Source organism: Panicum virgatum, chromosome 8K (assembly GCF_016808335.1).
Source record: "Panicum virgatum strain AP13 chromosome 8K, P.virgatum_v5, whole genome shotgun sequence".
Lineage (NCBI taxonomy): Eukaryota > Viridiplantae > Streptophyta > Magnoliopsida > Poales > Poaceae > Panicum > Panicum virgatum.
In genome coordinates this window covers 52,202,453-52,222,216 of record NC_053143.1, presented here as the reverse complement: position 1 = coordinate 52,222,216, position 19,764 = coordinate 52,202,453, and the positions used below count along the sequence as shown (strand labels likewise).

The 19,764-nt window shown below is 45.7% G+C and overlaps 1 protein-coding gene across 8 annotated transcripts; it reads left to right on the top strand.

Moving 5' to 3' along the window:
- The first annotated feature begins 2,356 nt into the window (after positions 1–2,356).
- Positions 2,357–18,243, top strand: LOC120645165 (noroxomaritidine/norcraugsodine reductase-like). Of its 8 annotated transcripts, XM_039921934.1 has the most exons (5): positions 2,357–2,653; positions 2,740–2,965; positions 15,666–15,772; positions 15,856–16,018; positions 17,942–18,243. In XM_039921934.1, exons 1-5 carry the CDS (start codon positions 2,357–2,359, stop codon positions 17,947–17,949), a joined length of 801 nt encoding a protein of 266 aa, XP_039777868.1. In that variant the 3' UTR covers positions 17,950–18,243. The 8 variants fall into 8 exon arrangements, with proteins under 8 accessions (XP_039777868.1, XP_039777867.1, XP_039777875.1 ...); XM_039921933.1 differs by lacking the exon at positions 17,942–18,243 and having other exon boundaries at positions 15,856–16,593; XM_039921941.1 differs by lacking the exon at positions 17,942–18,243 and having other exon boundaries at positions 15,860–15,893.
- Positions 18,244–19,764: the final 1,521 nt, after the last annotated feature.

Sequence of the window (19,764 nt, the reverse complement as noted above, 5' to 3'; positions counted from 1 at the left end):
AGCCTCTTACGTCACTATTGGAGAAGGGCAGAGAATTCAAGTGGACTCCGGCATGTCAAGCCAGTTTTGAGGAGTTGAAGAAGAGGTTGACTACAGCTCCAGTGTTAGTGATGCCTGATATTCAGAAAAGTTTTGACATCTATTGTGATGCATCTCGTCAAGGTTTAGGTTGCGTTCTTATGCAAGAAGGTCATGTTATTGCCTATGCATCTCGGCAATTGAGGAAACACGAGCAGAATTATCCTACCCATGACCTAGAGTTAGCAGTAGTGGTTCATGCTTTGACGATTTGGAGACACTACATCATGGGAACCAAATGCCAGATTTATACAGATCACAAGAGTCTGAAATACATCTTTACTCAGAAGAATCTCAATTTGCGACAGCATCGTTGGTTAGAATTGATCAAGGATTATGATCTGGAAGTTCATTACCATCCTGATAAAGCTAATCTGGTTGCAGATGCCTTGAGCCGGAAAGGTCAAGCCAATTTGGTTATAGCGTTTCAATTGTCCGATGAGTTGATGAAAGATTTTGAGAGGCTTAATTTGGGAATTGTTGCTCAAGTTGAAGGAATGGTTATGGAAGTGGAACCTACTTTGGAACAGGAGATACGGAAAAGGACATCTTGAGGATGAAAAGATTAAGGAGATCAAGGTGCAAATTATTTGACAATGGACCGAAGCGGTTCCTTTGAAGAATATGACACATAAGGAGGTAATTGAGTTTATTACTGAGCATATTATTCATAGATTCGGCATTCCACAAATTTTGACAATGGATCAAGGTTCTTCATTTATATCAAAAGAGGTGCGTGCCTTTGCCGAATCTTACAAGATTAAGTTGCTTAATTCATCTCCATACTATGCTCAGGCCAATGGGCAGGCCGAGTCTAGTAATAAGATTTTGATCAAACTTGTCAAAAAGAAGATAGAAGAAAATTCTAAGAGGTGGCATGAAGTGTTATCCGAAGGATTGTAGGCTCATCGTATATCTAGACATGGTGCTACTAAGGTTACTCTTTTTGAGCTTGTGTATGGTCAAGAGGTCGTTTTACCCGTTGAGGTAAATCTGGATACATATAGATTGGCAATGCAAAATGACCTCTCCTCTATTGATTACCATGATTTGATGATGGATAATATTGATGAGGTGACCGACAAGCGTTTAAAGGCTTTGAAGGAGATTGAGAAAGAAAAGCTTCGGGTGGCCAGAGCTTACAACAAAAAGGTAAAACTTAAATTTTTTCAGATTGGGGATCTGGTTTGGAAGACAATTTTGCCTCTTGGGATGAAAAGCAACAAGTTTGGCAAATGGTCGCCAAGTTGGGAGGGTCCATACAAGATTATTAAAGTTATCTCCGGTAATTCGTATATGGTGGAGACGGTGCGAGGTGAGCGTCTACCAAGGGCTATCAATGGGAGGTACTTGAAGAAGTTCTATCCTAGCGTATGGCAAAGTGCATGAGGACGAAGATGGCCGGTATTGGATATCGCCCTTAGTTTTATTTTTAGACTTGTATGCTCTGTGTAAAACATGTACATCAGGATAGTTTATGCTTTTTGGCTTGTGAAACTCACCAAAAAGCAGAGGGGCAAATGTTGACAGCCAATTCTGACAGTTTAGAGGCCGACCGGTCTAATCGGTCGGGCCGACCGGTCAGACCGGTCAGTCCAGTTGTAATCCAAGTAGTCTTCATTTTATTTTGGAAATTCTTGTATAAACCGACTTGGAGAGGGATACGACTTCCCCGGCCTATAAATATAAAGGCTAAGGCCGATTGAGGTATTCCCAATCGAATCAATCAAAATATCGCATTACTTTTTATCTCTCAAATCCTAGTCTTTTCCAACCCTAGATTGCTTTCTTCTTTCGTCTCGACGACGTTTGAAGACGTTCTGAGTGACCTGCCGACCTCAGAGCAACCCTAGCCGCGCAAGCTCCGACGGGGTCCCTCCCGAGATCGCGTTTCTAGGTCTTCGCGGTTCTCTGCTCCACACCGGTCAGATCGGTCTGCGGAACCGGTCAGACCGGTCCGCCAGGGCATCGTTGGTTCAGATCGTTTTGACGATCTCCTGCGCGTTATAGCGCATTCGAGTGTGTTAGCGCGATTCTGTGTCAACAGATGGCATCTGATTGATCAAGTACATGTTAATCCTTCTTCTATATGTGTGCTCCCAAATGTGTTTTTACACATAATGTCGCTAGTTGTTGGCGTTCAGCCTGCTGCCCCTAACGCTACTGCCATCACTGTGCATCTGAGCATCCGTCTACTCAAAGCAGAAGAATCAGTCACTGATATATGTTGTAAACATACCTGACAGTACTCAAAAGAACAGTAGGTTGCACGCGGCAAATGATGGCGACCGTCGGCGGGAGTCGAGAGAAGAGGTGGAGCCTCGCCGGCGTGACGGCGCTGGTCACCGGCGGCTGCAAGGGGATGGGGCACGCCATCGTGGAGGAACTAGCAGGGTTCGGCGCGCGCGTGCACACGTGCGCCCGGAACGCGGCGGAGCTGGAGGACTGCCGCCGGCGGTGGGCCGAGAAGGGCCTGCCGGTCACCGTCTCCGTCTGCGACGTCGCCGTGCGCGCCGACCGGGAGAAGCTCATGGACACGCTCAGGAGCACCTTCGCCGGCAAGCTCGATATCCTTGTGAGTTGCCTACAAATCAGTCATCCTCGACTTCGCATTGATCGCGAATGATGACAGGCGTGCATGGATGATGATGATGATGATAGGTGAACAACGCGGCGCTGGCGATGGGCAAGCCGGCGGTGGAGTGCACGGCGGAGGACTACTCGGGCGTCATGGCGACCAACCTGGAGTCGTGCTTCCACCTCAGCCAGCTCGCGCACCCTCTCCTCCGGAACTCCGCCATCGCCGGCGGGGGAAGCATCGTGCACATCTCCTCCATCGCCAGCTACCTGGGCTTTCCAGGGGTCGTGCTCTACAGCATGGCCAAAGGTACGAATATGTGCAAATATTTGCATCTGTAATCAAAACGATATCTTTCAAACACACCTTTGTCATCTACTGATTATTATTCTTTCATGTGAACTTGCACGAGCGCGCTTTACCATATATATAAATGCGTACTGAGTTTTTTTTCCTAATTTTATCATTTTCTGGAAATCGCTCCTACAAATACATCTTTAGTTGCAAATAGCATACACTTGCCTGTCCCTATCTACAAATCGATTTTTAACTGCGAGGAGTAGAAGCGGGTATCACATCCGTTCCTGAAAATACATTTTTGCCCACCACTAAAAATCTTTTTCGTAGTAGTGAGAGTTTTTTTTCGTCATCTAGACTGAGAAACATTATTCAAATTTCCTAGGTGACAAAGATCTCACAGTATAGTCTGGATATACTTCTTCCAGTAATGCAACTTAGACCACTTTTTTTTTTGTCCCATCGTTTGTTCTTGCATGAGCCGGAGGAATGAACCAGCTAACAAGAAGCCTGGCTGCAGAGTGGGCCCGCGACAGGATTCGTGTGAACTGCGTCGCACCAGGCCTGGTCATGACTAACATGACGAAAGAGGTTGGTATAGTGTGTAATTTATATATATGAATATATAAAGATGGCCCATTCTCTGTTAGCGAGCGAGTTCATCGATTACACAGGCAGACCCGAAGTTCGTGGAGGAAGATTTCTTGCCGAAAACCCCATTGCGCCAGACTGGGGAGCCGGCGGAGATAGCATCCGTGGTGGCGTTCTTGTGTATGCCGGTGGCCTCCTACGTCACCGGCCAGGTCATCTGCGTGGACGGCGGCAGAACCATAGGCGCTTGAGGTGTTCAATGAGTGACATCTGAGCCTAACTAACTCAGGATGATGGGGTTTGGATGATGATTTGTCCAAAAGAAAAGTTGTGTCCTAATGAGCACTCTTTTTTTTTTTGCCAAAATACATTTTGCTCTCCATGTGATCTGCTCTCCATGCTGAGGGCTCCGATCGGTATGGAAGGTATTTGGATGGTGTTTATTCGGACAGGGTTCTCTGATGTCCATCCCTCTGAGATGGATCTTGTCTCAGGGCGGACCTCAGGAAGAACAGCTCATGTACTTTACTCTTTTCTAATCTACGTAAGCAATTTATGTGTATTTAAAAAATATTGTTGAAACATATGTAAGTGACATCTTATTTTGAAGGTCTTTTAAAAAAATACATCTGTGCAATTATAATTTGAATGTGACGGGCGGTTCGAGAACTATAACTTTTTTAAAAGAGAGTAGCAGAAATAAAAATACTTCTCTATAAACCGCTCCCTACAAATACATGCGCCATGCAGTCAAATTAAAATATGAACGGAAAGCAGACCCAAGACACAATTAGCTCAGGGCCTGTTTGGATCCTTAGAACTGATGCTCATACCAAGAATCAATATTCTAGCAATTAGATTTCATAGGAAATAAATTGCCAACAATTTGATTCAATTGAATTTTCTTTCTTGGCTGTGCATGGAAAGCTTTTCTCAAAATTAAATTCTAAATGTTGTTTGATTTGGTCATTAATCTCCAACATGATTATTGTAATAATGAACCACGTGAATGATAGAATTGAGCGTTGTTGCGTTTCGCTAATTTCTCTAAATGCTTGTATGTAAAACAGAAAAAAAAAAGAAGCCTCTAAATGCTTGTATGTAAAACAGAAAAAAAAAAAGAAGCCACACCTGTTTTTTCTTTCGCTACCGCCCATGCGCCTCAAAATATTTCGACGCCAAGGAGATGAATACTTCGTTTCCGACGTCGCTTTTGCAGAAGAAGAAACTTAGTTGCTGATCGGAGTCAGAGGTGGTGCTTGTCGACCAATCATCAGGTACGTTTTAGGCTTGCATTGCATTGTTTTCTCCGGGCGGATGATTGTAGGGGCCGGGAATCGAATCAGTTACATTTTGGGGTTGCAGTCCATTGCTTCCTCCGAATACTTTTGTGTGCACTTACATGATGACATCCTCCGTTTGTCTGGCCTGGCATAGTAGTGTGTAACTTACTAATTTCATCATTAAGTGTTTCGACGGAGTTTCTCCTCTACTTGGACACTACACGTACGTCATCTCTCTCCCTGTCTATACTATATATATTGCCAAACTTCTCCTCACTAGTAACTCATCGTCTCAGCTAGCTGAAACTTCTCCTCACTATATATAGTGACTCATCGTCTCACTCGATCAGCTAGCTGAAATTAACTTAATCCTCGCTAGCTAGTAACTCATCGTCTCACTCGATCAGCTGGATCTTACCTTCTTACAACTAACGTACCAATGGTGCCTTCACCAAGGAAGAATCTCTCTGCGGCGGCCGCCGTCGTCCTCTTACTCGTCATCCTGACCACCGGTATATATTCTTTTTCGCTCCATTATTATTGATCTTTTCACAAGCTCTTGCGTATATGTTCATGTCTGGATCCATGCGTGCAGAGTCCTCGCAGGGTTTTTCGGATGGCTGCAACGAGCACCTGAGCGGGAGTTATAAAGGGGCGTGCTGGCCGTTTATCAGTGACGCCAACTGCGGCACAGCATGCATACGCGAAAGCTTCGACAACCTTTCCGGCACCTGTCATACCTTTCAATGCTGGTGCTATACCACATGCTAGGCCTCCTCCAACAGTTGAGCTAGTGCACAAGCTCGACCAAGCATCATGTACATACATACATACATACATACATACATACATACATACATACATACATACATACATACATACATACATACATACATACATACATACATACATACATACATACATACATACATATAATAAGAGAGAGTAAAAGAGTCAGCTCTCTAATAGTCTATCTCATGGCATATTACTCAATGTATCTTAATTTGGTCCCACAACCTCTCTCACATTAATAAAGTATGGAGCCCACTTTTTTCTATGAGCTAGCTCTTGAACAAGAGAAAGTCACTACACCAAACTGGATTTACCTGGCGGTCAAAAATTTCCTTGGCAATCGAAATTAAACCGCCAAGGAAAATGTAATTTCCTTGGCGGTGCTACTTAACTGCCAAGGATTCTATATTCCTTAGCTGTCACTAAGGTCCGCCAAGAAAAATGAGAACTTCCTTGGCGGACTCTCTAAACCACCAAGTAAATTGAGCATTTTCTTGGCGGTTTTATTAGGTACCCAAGGAAATGACACATTTCTTAGCAACTGGCAGCCAAGAAAATGTCGCATTTTCTCATTTTAATCTGTAATTAAAATTTGTAATTGGTATTTCTCCCTTGTAAGAACTTCAAATTATTTGGTTCTTTTTTCTTATAAGATCATGATCTTTCATTCGGTGATGTTTATATGTATGTTAATTGTTGTTTACTAGATATTTGTCGTATGGTCTATTTTCTTCCATCAGATTTTGTCTTTGTCCTAGTTTCGTTGGCAGCCACACCGCCAAGGAAATTATTCTTGGCGGCCAGCAGCCAGCGAAACTCAATTTTCTTGGCTCTCCATTTTTGGCAGTTTTTGCTTGGCGGTTGGCTGCCAAAAACTATTATCATAGCGGTTTTAGTACTTTTCTTGACGGTTTTTGGCCGCCAAGGTTGTTCCATATTCTGGTAGTGAGTAAACCCGATCTTTCTCTTCACCTTCTCTATTGTTGGAGGAGGTCTAAGATTGTTGCTCACGGGGCTGGTAGTACTCATCCCATCGGGCCATGAGACAATGATGATGAGCACCTACCTGCATGGAGTTCCGATCCTTGAACAACAAAATGATCTATCTGATCCTTCCCGGTCGGCCCTCGTGTAATAATCTATAATTAGCAAGGTGGCCCACGCAGGGTAACTAGTTTTTTTTTGAAAATTTTATCTTATTTTACTTCAAAAAATAGATTTAATTTTTAGTTTAGTTGTGCCATAGCAATTATTTTGTCCAAATAACCCGAACAAAGGTATTGCTTATGTTTTTTATCCTCACATTCGGTTATGCATTTTTTTAATATGAATTGAAATGAAAGGAACTAGTTGTAATAGAAACATATTTTTTGGTATTTATTGAAAAATATAAAGTTCTATACATTTTTAATATAAATATATTTTTTTAACTTTTGACTTGCAATCTACATTTTTACATGAGAGTTATAGTTATGGTGCGGGAGTGGTTTATACCGCTTTTTTCATTGTTCTCCAATCTCCGGTTGCTTGATATAGCCCCATTGCATGGTGAAACGAACATGGCACCATTTATGCCATTTCGAGTGATTTTGGTGATCGAATGACAACACAACACTTGGACTAATATGATTGTTAAGATGACCATTCTCAGTCTTTTAGGTTCAAGTGATGACAAAGAGAAAGAAAAGATAGGCGTAGTAAGGCCCGAAGGGCCGCCCCTACGGTGCATACCATCGGTGTAATGACGTCAGCGCCCAGGAGAAGATCCTTAAGCACCGGATGAACCGGTGATGCATCGGAACAAAGCATCGGTTGAACCGGTGATCACCGCGTCAGCTGTCAGAAGTTCAACGGCTACTTCGGGTTATGAGTGACCGGAAGAACCGATGCTACCTCAGCCAAAGGCATCGGTTCATCCGATGATACGCAGATTTTCTAGTTACCGTTGGAGCAACGGCTACAAGACTTGGTGGCCTATATATACGCCTCACCCAGGCCATTTGAAGATTGCTGGAGTTGCTAAACATCCCACACACACCCAAGAACATCTCCAAACCATACAAGAGCATCAAGATCATATTCTTAGCCCTTAGCACACTTTGAGAGTGTTGTGTAAAGGTTAGCTCTTAGTGAGTGAGATTGTAAGGCCTTGAGCCTTTGTGCTGTGGTTCTCTACTGAACCAAAACAAGAGCTTGGTGCACCGGCACCTTGGAGCGTGAAGCTCGCCGGCAACGTCATCGACCCTCCGACTTGGTGTGGAGCGGCGACGACATCTTTGTGCGGGGGACGTGGAGACCCCCATCCTTTGTGGAGAAGCTCCTTAGTGGAACCCGGGGGCTAAGGTGACCGTGATTGTGTTCACGGAAGAGACTTGGTGGCCGAGTAGCAATACTCTTAGTGAGTGCTACAACAACGTGGATGTAGGTGTGCCTTTGTGGCTAACCGAACCACGAAATAAACACCCGCGTCAAGAGTTTGCTATCTCCTATCCCGCTCATTAAGCTTCCGCATTTCATACTAGCAATTTGTGTGCCTTTACTTTCATAGAATAGTTTCTTGATAGGAAAGGCTATAGGTTGCTAAACTCTTTTGGGATAGGGGTTTCACACTAGAACTACCTAGTTGCACATCTAGATAGCATGTTTTAGTTTAAGTTTTGTGCAAACTAGTTGGAGCCATAGGTCTAAGTTTTTATTAGTGCCTAATTCACCCCCTCCCCCTCTTAGGCTAGTGCACCCGATCTCTTTCACATGGCCGTGCCCTTTTTGCTGATAGGATGTGTGGGACCAATAAATTTATTGTTGAAGCTGGTAATATATACTAGTCTTCTACTTTGTGCTCATCACCTCTCTCCTATTTCTACTCCTAAGAGCTTTGCCCGCTACCACGGTCAACAAAGATGCATCCCTAATAGTGTGAATAGTTCCATCAATCACTACCTGCAGCTTGTTTTGTACGTAGAAGCGTGCACCTACCTTTGCACTATTCTCACATCATAGTAATTAAAATTGTAAAAAAAATTGTTTTGTTTCATTATTTTCCTACGTAGAGCTACAAAATGTCATGGTCTTTGTCTTTGGCATTTTGTATTGAGTCCACAACTCCACATGGCCGGCATAGGCTATCTCGTGAGTTCTCGGTAATAATGGTACGGTGGCAATTGTCATAACCTACTCATTGTCATCTGAAAAGCTTAATCACTCACTTTTGTAATATACCATGCAACTACTCAACGCCAGTACAAAAGGTATAATTGCTGGCGATTCTAGAGGCTTTGAAACCGTCATTATGCGTGTGACTCTAGAAATGGCAATTTGCGCCGTCGCTTCTCGAACTGCCGAAGATAACTCATTGTCACCGGCGGGTACTGTAAAGAACCTCCATTACAAATGGTATCTATACCTGAGGTTACAAGAGCAACCTCCATTACAAATGGTATCTATACCTTAGGTTACAGATTGGAACCTCCATTACAAATAGTATTATGCCTGCTAACACTCTTGTCAACAACTGCCAGTACAAAGACTAGGCCATATTTCAAGTTGCCTCACATACAGATTAATTTGGCACACATATACGTTAGCTTGACACGCATACAACACAAACACATAACCACAGTTCACATGCAGAATATATTAAGGCACAGTCAGATAGATTCCAAAAAGTTACCAGAGTTTCTATTTGCTAATTTAAGTTACAGCAAGTCTCTACCCAAAATAAATCATGTTCAGCTACTATCATAAAACTCACTGGTTTTCTTGATGACCTCACTCGTTAGGAAGAAGCACAACTCGCCTCTGATTTTGGTGAGCTCGGACTGAGCAAGTGCGCTTTGATTCGGGCGGATCTTCACTGCAAACATGCAAAAGAATTTTAATTATTCAATCATTGAGCTAGCAGTTAGGTAGAGCATGGAAAAAAATAGCAAACATGTGAAATGAGAAGTAAAATAGAGCATCATAGTTTGGTCTGATACTAGTAGCAGCGCCTAGTGTTCTCTGACAGAACAATGGTGTTAATTTGGTCTCTGCTACTAGTTCATACTCCATACAGGTATCTGCTAACATGTGAACTATTGCAGGTATTTGCTACTAGTCCATACATAGTCCTGACTGTACTTACATTTTGTGGTGTCGTTCCTGTGCATGCCAGCCGCATCCTACATCACCGGCCAAGTCATCTGTGTTAGCGGTGGTCGAACCATAAGTACTTGAAGAACTAAACAGTGGCAAACAAAAAAGGGAAATAATGATGATAGAGAAAATTTACATGTTTCATGTTAAGTTCTGTGTAAAAGTAACAATTACTTGGATGCATGGACTGTATGATCTCCTTGTATCTGGTGGTCTCGATCGAAGCTTCTTGATTGATGAGGACTCTGAACTTGTATTCAGAAACTTTTGGCAGGCAAAGCATTTCATTGGCATGTATGGCATGTAGAACCCATACCACTCAATCGGTGAGTGGCTTGTAGCAGAGAGGAGCTGGCAGCGTACACGTGGCGTGCAGAAGCTGGGGAGAGGGTGGTCTACCTGGTGCTGCATCTCTGCCCGTCTGCCGACGTGTACGTCTGTGTGGTCTTTTTTTTTCTGACAAAGTCTGTGTGGACTTTAATCGAACCACACAACACTACAAGTCTACAACAGACAGTCACGTCTCGGCGCTGTATGTAACATAACAGATTGTTTGATGCGCAGCTTTCGAAAGATCCAGACCGTATATCGTCTGATCCTTTGGGTGTGTGTGGCCCATGTCAAATCAGACCAAAAAAAGGCCACTGCACATGATATCCTTTGTAGAGTGCTAAGATTTGTCTATTGGCACTTCCTTGCGTAAGCAGACGTTTGTCATCGCAGCATCAATCTAGACCACATAGCCAAGCATCAGCGTAGAGAGAGAGAGGAGATGTCGGCGACAGCCGGCGGCGGTGAGAGGTGGAGCCTCGCCGGGGCGACGGCGCTGGTCACCGGCGGGAGCAAGGGGATCGGGCACGCCATCGTGGAGGAGCTGGCGTGGTTCGGCGCGCGCGTGCACACGTGCTCCCGCAACGCGGCGGAGCTGGAGGAGTGCCGCCGCCGGTGGGTCGAGAAGGGCCTGCAGGTCACCGTCTCCGTCTGCAGGGGCGGCGCCAGGGGTATGCCCCTGTATGCCTAGGCATACCCAAGATTTAGAGAAAAATATCAACATGTATTCATAGATGTATATACTCCCTCCATTGCATAAAGAGTGTAGTTTTAGAAAATTTCAAACACATTACTCATTCAAAAAATAATTTTGTTACCCATAATTACTTCTACCAATTGTGATTAAAAACTATATAGTTTATTTGGTTTTCTGGATCCTTAATGAATGCATACACATTGAAACTAAAAAAGTAATATCTACTGAATATTTGATTCGCTCTATACATTCTTCTATGCAATGCTTTCTTGGTATACTTGGTATTTCTTTAATTAGATGGATCTCATTGCAAGCTAAAACTACATTCTTTGTGGGATAAAATTTGAATGGCAAAAACTATACTTATTTTGGCACGGAGGGAGTATCACATACAACTTATGGACCCAATTCAATAAAGCCTAGCAACGAAGCCCCAACTGCAGTGGCGGCGCCAGGGGTATGCCCCTGTATGCCTAGGCATACCCAAGATTTAGAGAAAAATATCAACATGTATTCATAGATGTATATACTCCCTCCATTGCATAAAGAGTGTAGTTTTAGAAAATTTCAAACACATTACTCATTCAAAAAATGATTTTGTTACCCATAATTACTTCTACCAATTGTGATTAAAAACTATATAGTTTATTTGGTTTTCTGGATCCTTAATGAATGCATACACATTGAAACTAAAAAAGTAATATCTACTGAATATTTGATTCGCTCTATACATTCTTCTATGTAATGCTTTCTTGGTATACTTGGTATTTCTTTAATTAGATGGATCTCATTGCAAGCTAAAACTACATTCTTTGTGGGATAAAATTTGAATGGCAAAAACTATACTTATTTTGGCACGGAGGGAGTATCACATACAACTTATGGACCCAATTCAATAAAGCCTAGCAACGAAGCCCCAACTGCAAAAGAATCATTCTCTCCGTCTCTGCCCGCGGTTCCGAGCCCCAGTCCCACGGCTCCGCGTTTGCCCAGTGCACCTCCAGCCCTCGGCTCTGAGCCCTCCGCCTTCGGCCCTCGGCCCTTGGCCTGTCCCGTGGATCGGCGTCTGGCGGCACTCCGGCGACCGGCGTCCGGCTTTCTCATCCTGATGACCTCCCCAACTCGGCACCGGCAACTCCAGCGGGGGTAGGCCGCAAGCCCCTCGCCGTACCAGTGCCAGCGCCCCAGCATCAGTGCGAAGGAGTCCGTCACCGGTTGTTATTCGCATCGTTCAATTGCACTATTGTTGCACTACCGCGTGTTGCGGCAGCGCAAAATGGCGGTGGCAGCTGCAACAGCAGCCGAACGGTGCGATTATGAATTTGTTATGCAACTTATCGTCAACTATATTATGTATTAGCTTCAATTTTTTTTATATATTTGGCATACCCAGCCGCAAATTTCTGGCTCCGCCACTGTCCGTCTGCGACGTCGCCGTGCGCGCCGACAGGGAGAAGCTCATGGGCACGGTCAGGGACACCTTCGCCGGCAAGCTCGATATCCTCGTAAGTTGCAAGCGGAGACACATCGCCGGACTACGGATCACCACTAATGACCGGCGTGCTTGAACGGTGACGATGACAGGTGAACAACGCGGCGCAGGTGGTGGTCAAGCCGGCGGTGGAGTGCACGGCGGAGGACTACTCCGGGCTCATGGTGACCAACCTGGAGTCGTGCTTCCACCTCAGCCAGCTCGCGCACCCTCTCCTCCGGAACTCCGCCATCGCCAGCGGGGGAAGCATCGTGCACATCTCCTCCATTGCAAAAGCTACCTGGGCTTTCCAGGGTTCGTGATCTACAGCATGGCCAAAGGTACGAATATATGCAAAAAAAATTTGAGAAAAATATATGCAATATTTGCATCTGTAATCAAAATGATATCTTTGGCCGGCCGCACGTTTGCGCTATTGTACGGCAGACTAAATTCAGCCTCCACCGCCGCGGTACGGTGGTCCATGCAAGCAATTTTAAAACTAAAAAAGATATAGTTCTTAAACAATCCATCAAATTCAAATTCTGACTGCACAATTGTATCTCTTTTGAGAAGATCTTCAGAATAAGACCTCACTTGAATATATTTCGATAATACTTTTCAAAACTCATAAATTGCTTGATGTACAATGAAAAAATATCAAAATAAATTAGTTAAAATGCTCAACCAATCTACTAAAGTTACCCATTATTAATCATGCAATCAACATTCACCTACCTAACAAAATTATTTACCCTTATTCACTATGGACACTAAACAGTCTATCTTCATAATATGAACATCAAAGGCATGCAAAAGTAACATTATGTAAACCCATAAGCAATTTTTGCAAATATCGTAAGCAAATTAGAATACACGAAAAAGTATTTTTCTCTCAAAAAAATTAGATCATTAAAACATAGTGGTGTGAGATCTTTATCAAAGGGATTGGATTGGTGACTTACCCATTCAGTGACTTTGGCACTGGACGTTCCAAAAACGGGTACTATCGAAGCTTTTATTGAAATAAACACACCTGTGCAATCGGATTTTGATTCCGAAGCCCGGTTTTGAAACTATAATCTTTTTTATTTTGAAATTACGTGCATGCATGTGCTTTTCATTTTCTTCTTGCCCCGCACGTGCATCCACACACTATTGACGAGTTGACCGTACCACCAGTCCAATTTACGGCCGGCCATAAGTTAGTCGAGTCCATCTTTCAAACACACCTCTTTGGCTCTATCGATTATTCCATTATTCTTTCAAACCCACCGCCCCATGGCGGTGAACTCAGCGAAACCACCCATCAAAACAACATGATGGCCAAATGTGAACGTTTTTTAGAGTTGGGGTGGCTGCGGATGTATAGTTTTAGAGTTGCATTACTAAATCCGAACGCAGTCGATAGTTCGATGACCAAAAATAAACTTTATCTTTCTTTTAGTTATGCATGTGAACTTGCACGGCGGCACACTTTACCACTGACAGATTATTGAGCCCTACTATAATGAACACAAAAAACGAGATACGGTAAGTTTTGGAATCCATGAAATCACGCAAACGTCTTATTGGCCCTGTTTGTTTCCGCTATTCTGGACCTAGCTTATGTGAGCATCAAGATTTTGAGATAGCCAGCTGTCTGGAGAATCGGCTGTCTGAATAAGCTGGTTGTTTGACAATCCTGATTATTTTAAGTCGATTCTCTAAGTGAAGTGGTAAAATGTCTGAAATACCATTGAGGTTGGTGATATTTCTTTTTTATATTTTTTTCAATAATTCTTATATTTTTTTAGTATCTTGACTACATAATTATATTATTATTATTATTAGATCAAATAAATTAACATCACAAATATACCAATAAATGATGGATACAATAATCATTTTTCTATGATTTTTATGATTTTCTATGATTTTTGGTGGATTTTACAAGTGACAGCTTTTGAAAACAAAAGTTAACACTATCTCTTGCAGGACTTTAGCAGGAAACACCCCTTAAAAGACCTCACGCCTTGCAATGTAGTCCCTGGCACAGCAGCCATTGTTGCCGGCCAAAATCCAGCAACGGGGCTCACCGCTAACGGAAAAAGAAGTGGTGGAGGAGCACCAAGGAGACCAGAGATACTTAGGGATGGCCTCGGTTGGGGCTGGGGTGGCCGGGAAGGGGGTCGCCGGCGGTGAGCTATACGCGGCGGCGGGTCTGTGCGGTGGCGGTGTTACTCCAGCGAGGGAGGGTGGCAGTGGGTAGGCCAGTGAGAAAAAGCAGGTCGAGTGTTACCTATTCAGGGACTCATTTTGGGCGGAGGATGGTCGGAGAAGGGGGTTCGCCGTGGAAGGGTGGCGGCCATGGCGGGCACCAGCAGTGGCGCACGCGTTCCAGCTCGGTGGGACGAGTAGCGGACGGTCTGGTGGCTTGCCGAGGTGGCTCGTTTGCAGGGGAGCCGGTGCAGGGAGGCGATGGGAGGCGATGCGGGGGGGGGGGGGGGGGGGGGAGGGGGCACTCGGAGAGGGGGCAGAGGAGGAAAAAAATGTTTAGCTTATGGGCTACAAGAGTTCTAGGCGCCGGTGGGGAGTACGGGGGTCACGTTGTTTTCAAACTTTTCTGGTAAGCAGCGGTCTAGAGAATCAAAAAATAAACAAAGTGTTTGGGTGAGATTTCCATTCAGAATCCGCTTATAAGCGGAAACAAACAGGGCCACTGTCGACAAAGCCCACATCTATCGCTAAAAAGACAATGAGCCTTAAATGAGAGCATTCATGTTGAACGGGGACTCAACCCTGGGTAGACAATTTCTATACCAAAACTAAATCAACTAAGGATTCACATCTAGCTAACAAAAAAATCGTAATATGATTATGAATTTATGATCCTATGTAATTGCAATATTTTGAAAACATATTACGAGATAAATCTACATATATGCTTCTTATTTTTATCCAATTATTATTTGAAAGGTTAGTTTATTTGTCCTTGTATTTATTTATAAATGAATGTTTCTTGCTTATTTTCATCTCTACTCCCTCCATACTCGAAAATAATGTCATTTTGGACAAAGTTTGGGTCAAACATTGGAAATATAAATCATAAATAACTTTCAAGTTGTTGAGTTTCAAAATACAAAAATCATATGAATAGATTTGTCTTGAAAAATATTTTCATAGCAGTGCAAAATATATAACTTTACGATAAGGATAAGTATTTTTATAAAAATAAGAAGTCAACATTAAGTTTTGGAGACCATGTCGCTGTATAAACCGACATTCTTTTCGAGTATGGAGGGAGTACTTTTAAAGAGTTTGTTCCTTTTTTTGGTCTAGGCTGAGAAACATTACTTAAATTTCCTAGGTAATAACAAAAATCTCACACCATAGTCTTTATATATTTTCCCCATCGTTGGGACCTGCATGCAGGAGGAATGAACCAGCTAACAAGAAGCCTGGCTGCCGAGTGGGCCCGCGACAGAATTCGTGTGAACTGCGTCGCACCAGGCGTGGTCATAACTGACATGACGAAAGCGGTTGGTATTAGTAGTATGTAAAATAGTTGATATTTATTTATAAATAAATATATTTATATATGCTGACTGCTGAGCGAACACAGGTAGGCCCGGAGGAAGTCGTGAAGCAAGAATTTTTGCCCAAAATTCCATTGCGCCGGACGGGGGAGCCGGCGGAGATCGCATCCGTGGTGGCGCTCTTCTGTATGCCGGCGGCCTCCTACGTCACCGGCCAGGTCATCTGCGTCGATGGCGGCACAACCATAGGCGCTTGAGCTGTTCCATGGGAGTGGTATGCTCTCCATGTGGTCTGCTCTCCATGCCGAGGGCTCCGATCAGTATGCAAGGTATATATTTGGATGGTGTTTGTTGAGATTCAGGAGTTCGTCGTCGTCGTCAGGTTCAGAAGTTCGCCATCTGAAACCTCCTCCCTTTCTCTGCTCGCATGTGTGATCTCCTGCAGTTCTCTGGCTGAATCTGTCAAGCTGAATTCCATGCCTGTACATGGTTGATTTAGTTTTTCTCAAGATAAGAGAAATTCAGTCGCGCATTATTGTGCAGTGAACGCACTAAAGGAACCGGCAGAACTGAATGATGGTTCCAAACTTCCAATATGAAAAAAAAATGCAGAACTGCGTGCCAAAGCCTGAAAGTTCTGTTCTGTCCGAGAGTGCTAATCAGGAACTATCTCTGTGTAGCCTGTACGAAGCAACATGTTCTGAACTGCAAGTAATGTTCTATGTTCTTAGTCCATTACTTGCTTAAATATTTGAAACTTTCATTTAAATTCGGCAGAAGATCTGTGTGACTGTATATAAGGGCAGCTACTCAGTTTTCTTGTTTTGAACTTGCGAGGACCCTGCAAGGCTGGAAGTACCTTGTCTGAAACTCTGCTCTCTGCACCCTGCATTCAGCAGGAGGTGTCCGACAGCAACGGCTTGTACGTACCGAAACATGGCGGACCACGCCGCCGGCGAGTCCACGCAGGCGCTCTTCGAGGGCGTCGCCTCCGACCCCACGCTGCCGCGCGCGCACCAAGTCCGTCCGCTGCGCTGCCTGCGGCCGCTGTCACAGTCATCAGTGCTTGAATCGTTCGTGCTGGTGACGGCGAGGGGCGAGGAAGAAGTCTGCGTCCACCTCCTAGCGCTTCGTTCTTCTTCAGCAGGCGAGCAGAGCAGCCTCATCTCCGTCCGGCTTACGGCTGCAGATGCACTGGGAAGGTAAGGCGCAGCCGCAGCAGAGTTGCAGCCGAGTTACAGCGGATCTACTGGCCAATCTGGGCGTCAAGGAGGAGGGGAGGGAAGCGGGAGACGGCCGGAGCTCGGCGGCGCCCCGGCGAGCCGCTCTGTGAGGCGGAGGCAGCGCTCCTCGCCGGCCCAGGGGGTGGACGGTGTCTCAGATACCGTGCGGGTGGACGGTAATTCAAACACCGTCCACCCCTGGGCGCCTACCAGCCGTCCGATGCGGCGTGTGCGGTGCAGATGGACTGGATCGCGGAAGGAGGTCGCGGCGCCGTGCCTCGTCAGAGTCACACGGTCAAGGCTCGGCCGAGGTCAAGGGTCCGGCGCCCATGCCGGCCGCGACGGCAAGCCGGCGTTCCGGAGCGAGCAGGGACGAGCACGAGGCATTAGCGATACCCTGAGCAAGAGGAGCTCACCATCAATCCATTTGCGGGGTTGGACGGCGTGGAAGGAGGCCGGAGGTGTGCCGGGGGCGTTGAGGTTGAGGCCCAAAGGGCGGCTGTAATGGTGAGCGGTGGCTCGGCAGTTGGAAAATCTAAACTGAATTTATCAAACGAGTAAGGATATTACTTTAGAACTTGAGTTTGTTTCTTCAAATATAAACTTGTTCAAGGTTAAGATTTGGCCATCACAGTACTCATGGTACCAAAGGCGTTCTATTTAGTTTAACCCCCTCAACGAAATCAAATTGATCAGTTCAAAACGAACATAAAGAGACCCATTAAGAGTGTGATGCTTTGTACTCCAGTGTGGTTGCCTTGTGTTTTATCATGTATACTGCACTTAATGGATTCTATGTCCTTTTTGAAATACAAAACTACCACTGAACCATGGAACCTACTAATCAAGAGGAGCTACTGGCTTAGCACAAAACCAGATGAATGAGTCAACCAGCGGCCAATCAAGAACACATTTTGTTTGTTCAAAGACACCAGCGGCACAACCATAGGCGCTTGAGCTGTTCCATGGGAGTGACATGTTGTATCTAAATGAGCTTTTTTTTTTTTTGCCAAAAGACATGCTGCTCTGCATGCCGAGGGCTCCGATCAGTATGGAAGGTATATATTTGGATGGTGTTTGTTCAGGTTCAGGAATTCGTCCTCGTCGTCAGGTTCAGAAGTTAGCCGTGCCCGGCCACCGGGCGGTGCTCCGCTTCCGTGCAGGAAATTTCATAGCTGCATCTGCACATCTTGTTTAGACATCACATGCAAGGGCTCAACATCTGAAACCTCCTCCCTTTCTGTGCTCGCATGTGTGATCTCCTGCAGTTCTCTGGCTGAATCTGTCGAGCTGAATTCCATGCCTGTACATGGTTGATTTTGTTTTTCTCAAGATAAGAGAAATTCAGTCGCGCATTATTGTGCAGTGGACGCACTAAAGGAACCGGCAGAACTGAATGATGGTTCTAATATAAAAAAAATGCAGAACTGCGTGCCAAAGCCTGAAAGTTCTGTTCTGTCCGATAGTGCTAATCAGGAACTATCTCTGTGTAGCCTGTACAAAGCAGCATGTTCTTTAATCCATTACTTGCTTAAATGTTTGAAACTTTCTTTTAAATTCTGCAGAAGATCTGCATGACTGTATATAAGGGCCGCGCACCAAGTTTTCTGCTGGTGCCAGTCTTCTTCAGTGATCCAGACTTCAGAGTTCAGGCCTGAGTAACAGTGCTTGAATCCTTCGTGCAGGCGACGGCGAGGTGCGAGGAAGAAGGGGTGACGCTCTTCTTCATCTCCTAGCCCTTTGTTCTCCTTCAGCAGGCGAGCAGAGCAAGACAGAGCCTCGTCTCCGTCCGGCATACGGCTGCACTGCTGCAGATGCATTGGGAAAGGAGGCGCAGCCGCAGCAGAATTGCAGCGGAGCTACTGGCTAAGCTGGGCGGCGGGGAGCAGGGGGAGGGAAGCGGGAGACGGCCGGAGCTCGGCGGCGCCCCGGCGAGCCTCGCTGTGAGGCGGAGGCAGCGTTGCTCGCCGGCCTCAGGGGATGGACGGTGTCTCCGATACCGTCCCCCCCATGGGCGCCTACCAGCCGTCCGATGCGACGTGTGCGATGCAGATCGACTGAATCGCGGAACGAGGTCGCGGCGCCCTGCCTCGTCGGAGTTCAGAGTTGGGCGCCGGGGGGCCGTGGCGCGGTGCTCCGCCGGCTCCGGCAAGGCAGTCGAGAGGAGGGATGCCTGCGGCAAGCTTTGGATGCACCACCGGCGCCGTCGAGAGCGCACCACCTGAGGTTCGTTCCTCCGGTCAGGAGTTCGTTCAGGTCTTCCTCCGGCGCCCATGCCGGCCGCGACGGCAAGGCGGCGTTCCGGAGCGACCAAGGACGAACGGGCGACATTAGCGAGCCCCTTAGCAAGAGGAGCTCACCATCAATCCATTTGCGGGTTCGTATGGAGTGGAAGGAGGCCGGAGGTGTGCCGGAGGCGTTGAGGCCCAAGGGCGGCAGTAATGGTGGTCGGTGGCTCCGGAGTTGAAAAATCCCCGGCGAGGAGCGGGATACGGTGGTGGCGGGGCGAGGTTGAGGAGCAGCCTAGGGTGGTGGAGAAGCCATGGCCGGAAGGGATTTGGTTTTGGTGGAGCGAGGGAGTTGGAGGAGGCCGTCCGGGCTGATTGAAACGTGAGCCGGCCAGGTGAGCGAGGGAGACGATCTCTGACGACGAGCACGACCACAACGAGTCGATTCAGACACCGTTCGTCGACTCCAAAACGACAGCGTTTGGCCAGCCAAAACTCCCATAAATCGTATAGCCTACCCAACTGATCTGTACAAAAGTTGTAG

Excerpts from the sequence above, each read along its gene's own strand:
- LOC120645165 (XM_039921935.1), top strand. The coding sequence starts at position 2,357 with ATGATGGCGACCGTCGGCGGGAGTCGAGAGAAGAGGTGGAGCCTCGCC. Across the intron at positions 2,966-3,434 it reads GCTCTACAGCATGGCCAAAG|CCGGAGGAATGAACCAGCTA; the intron begins GTACGAATATGT and ends TTCTTGCATGAG. Across the intron at positions 3,549-3,607 it reads TAACATGACGAAAGAGGTTG|CGAGTTCATCGATTACACAG; the intron begins GTATAGTGTGTA and ends TCTGTTAGCGAG.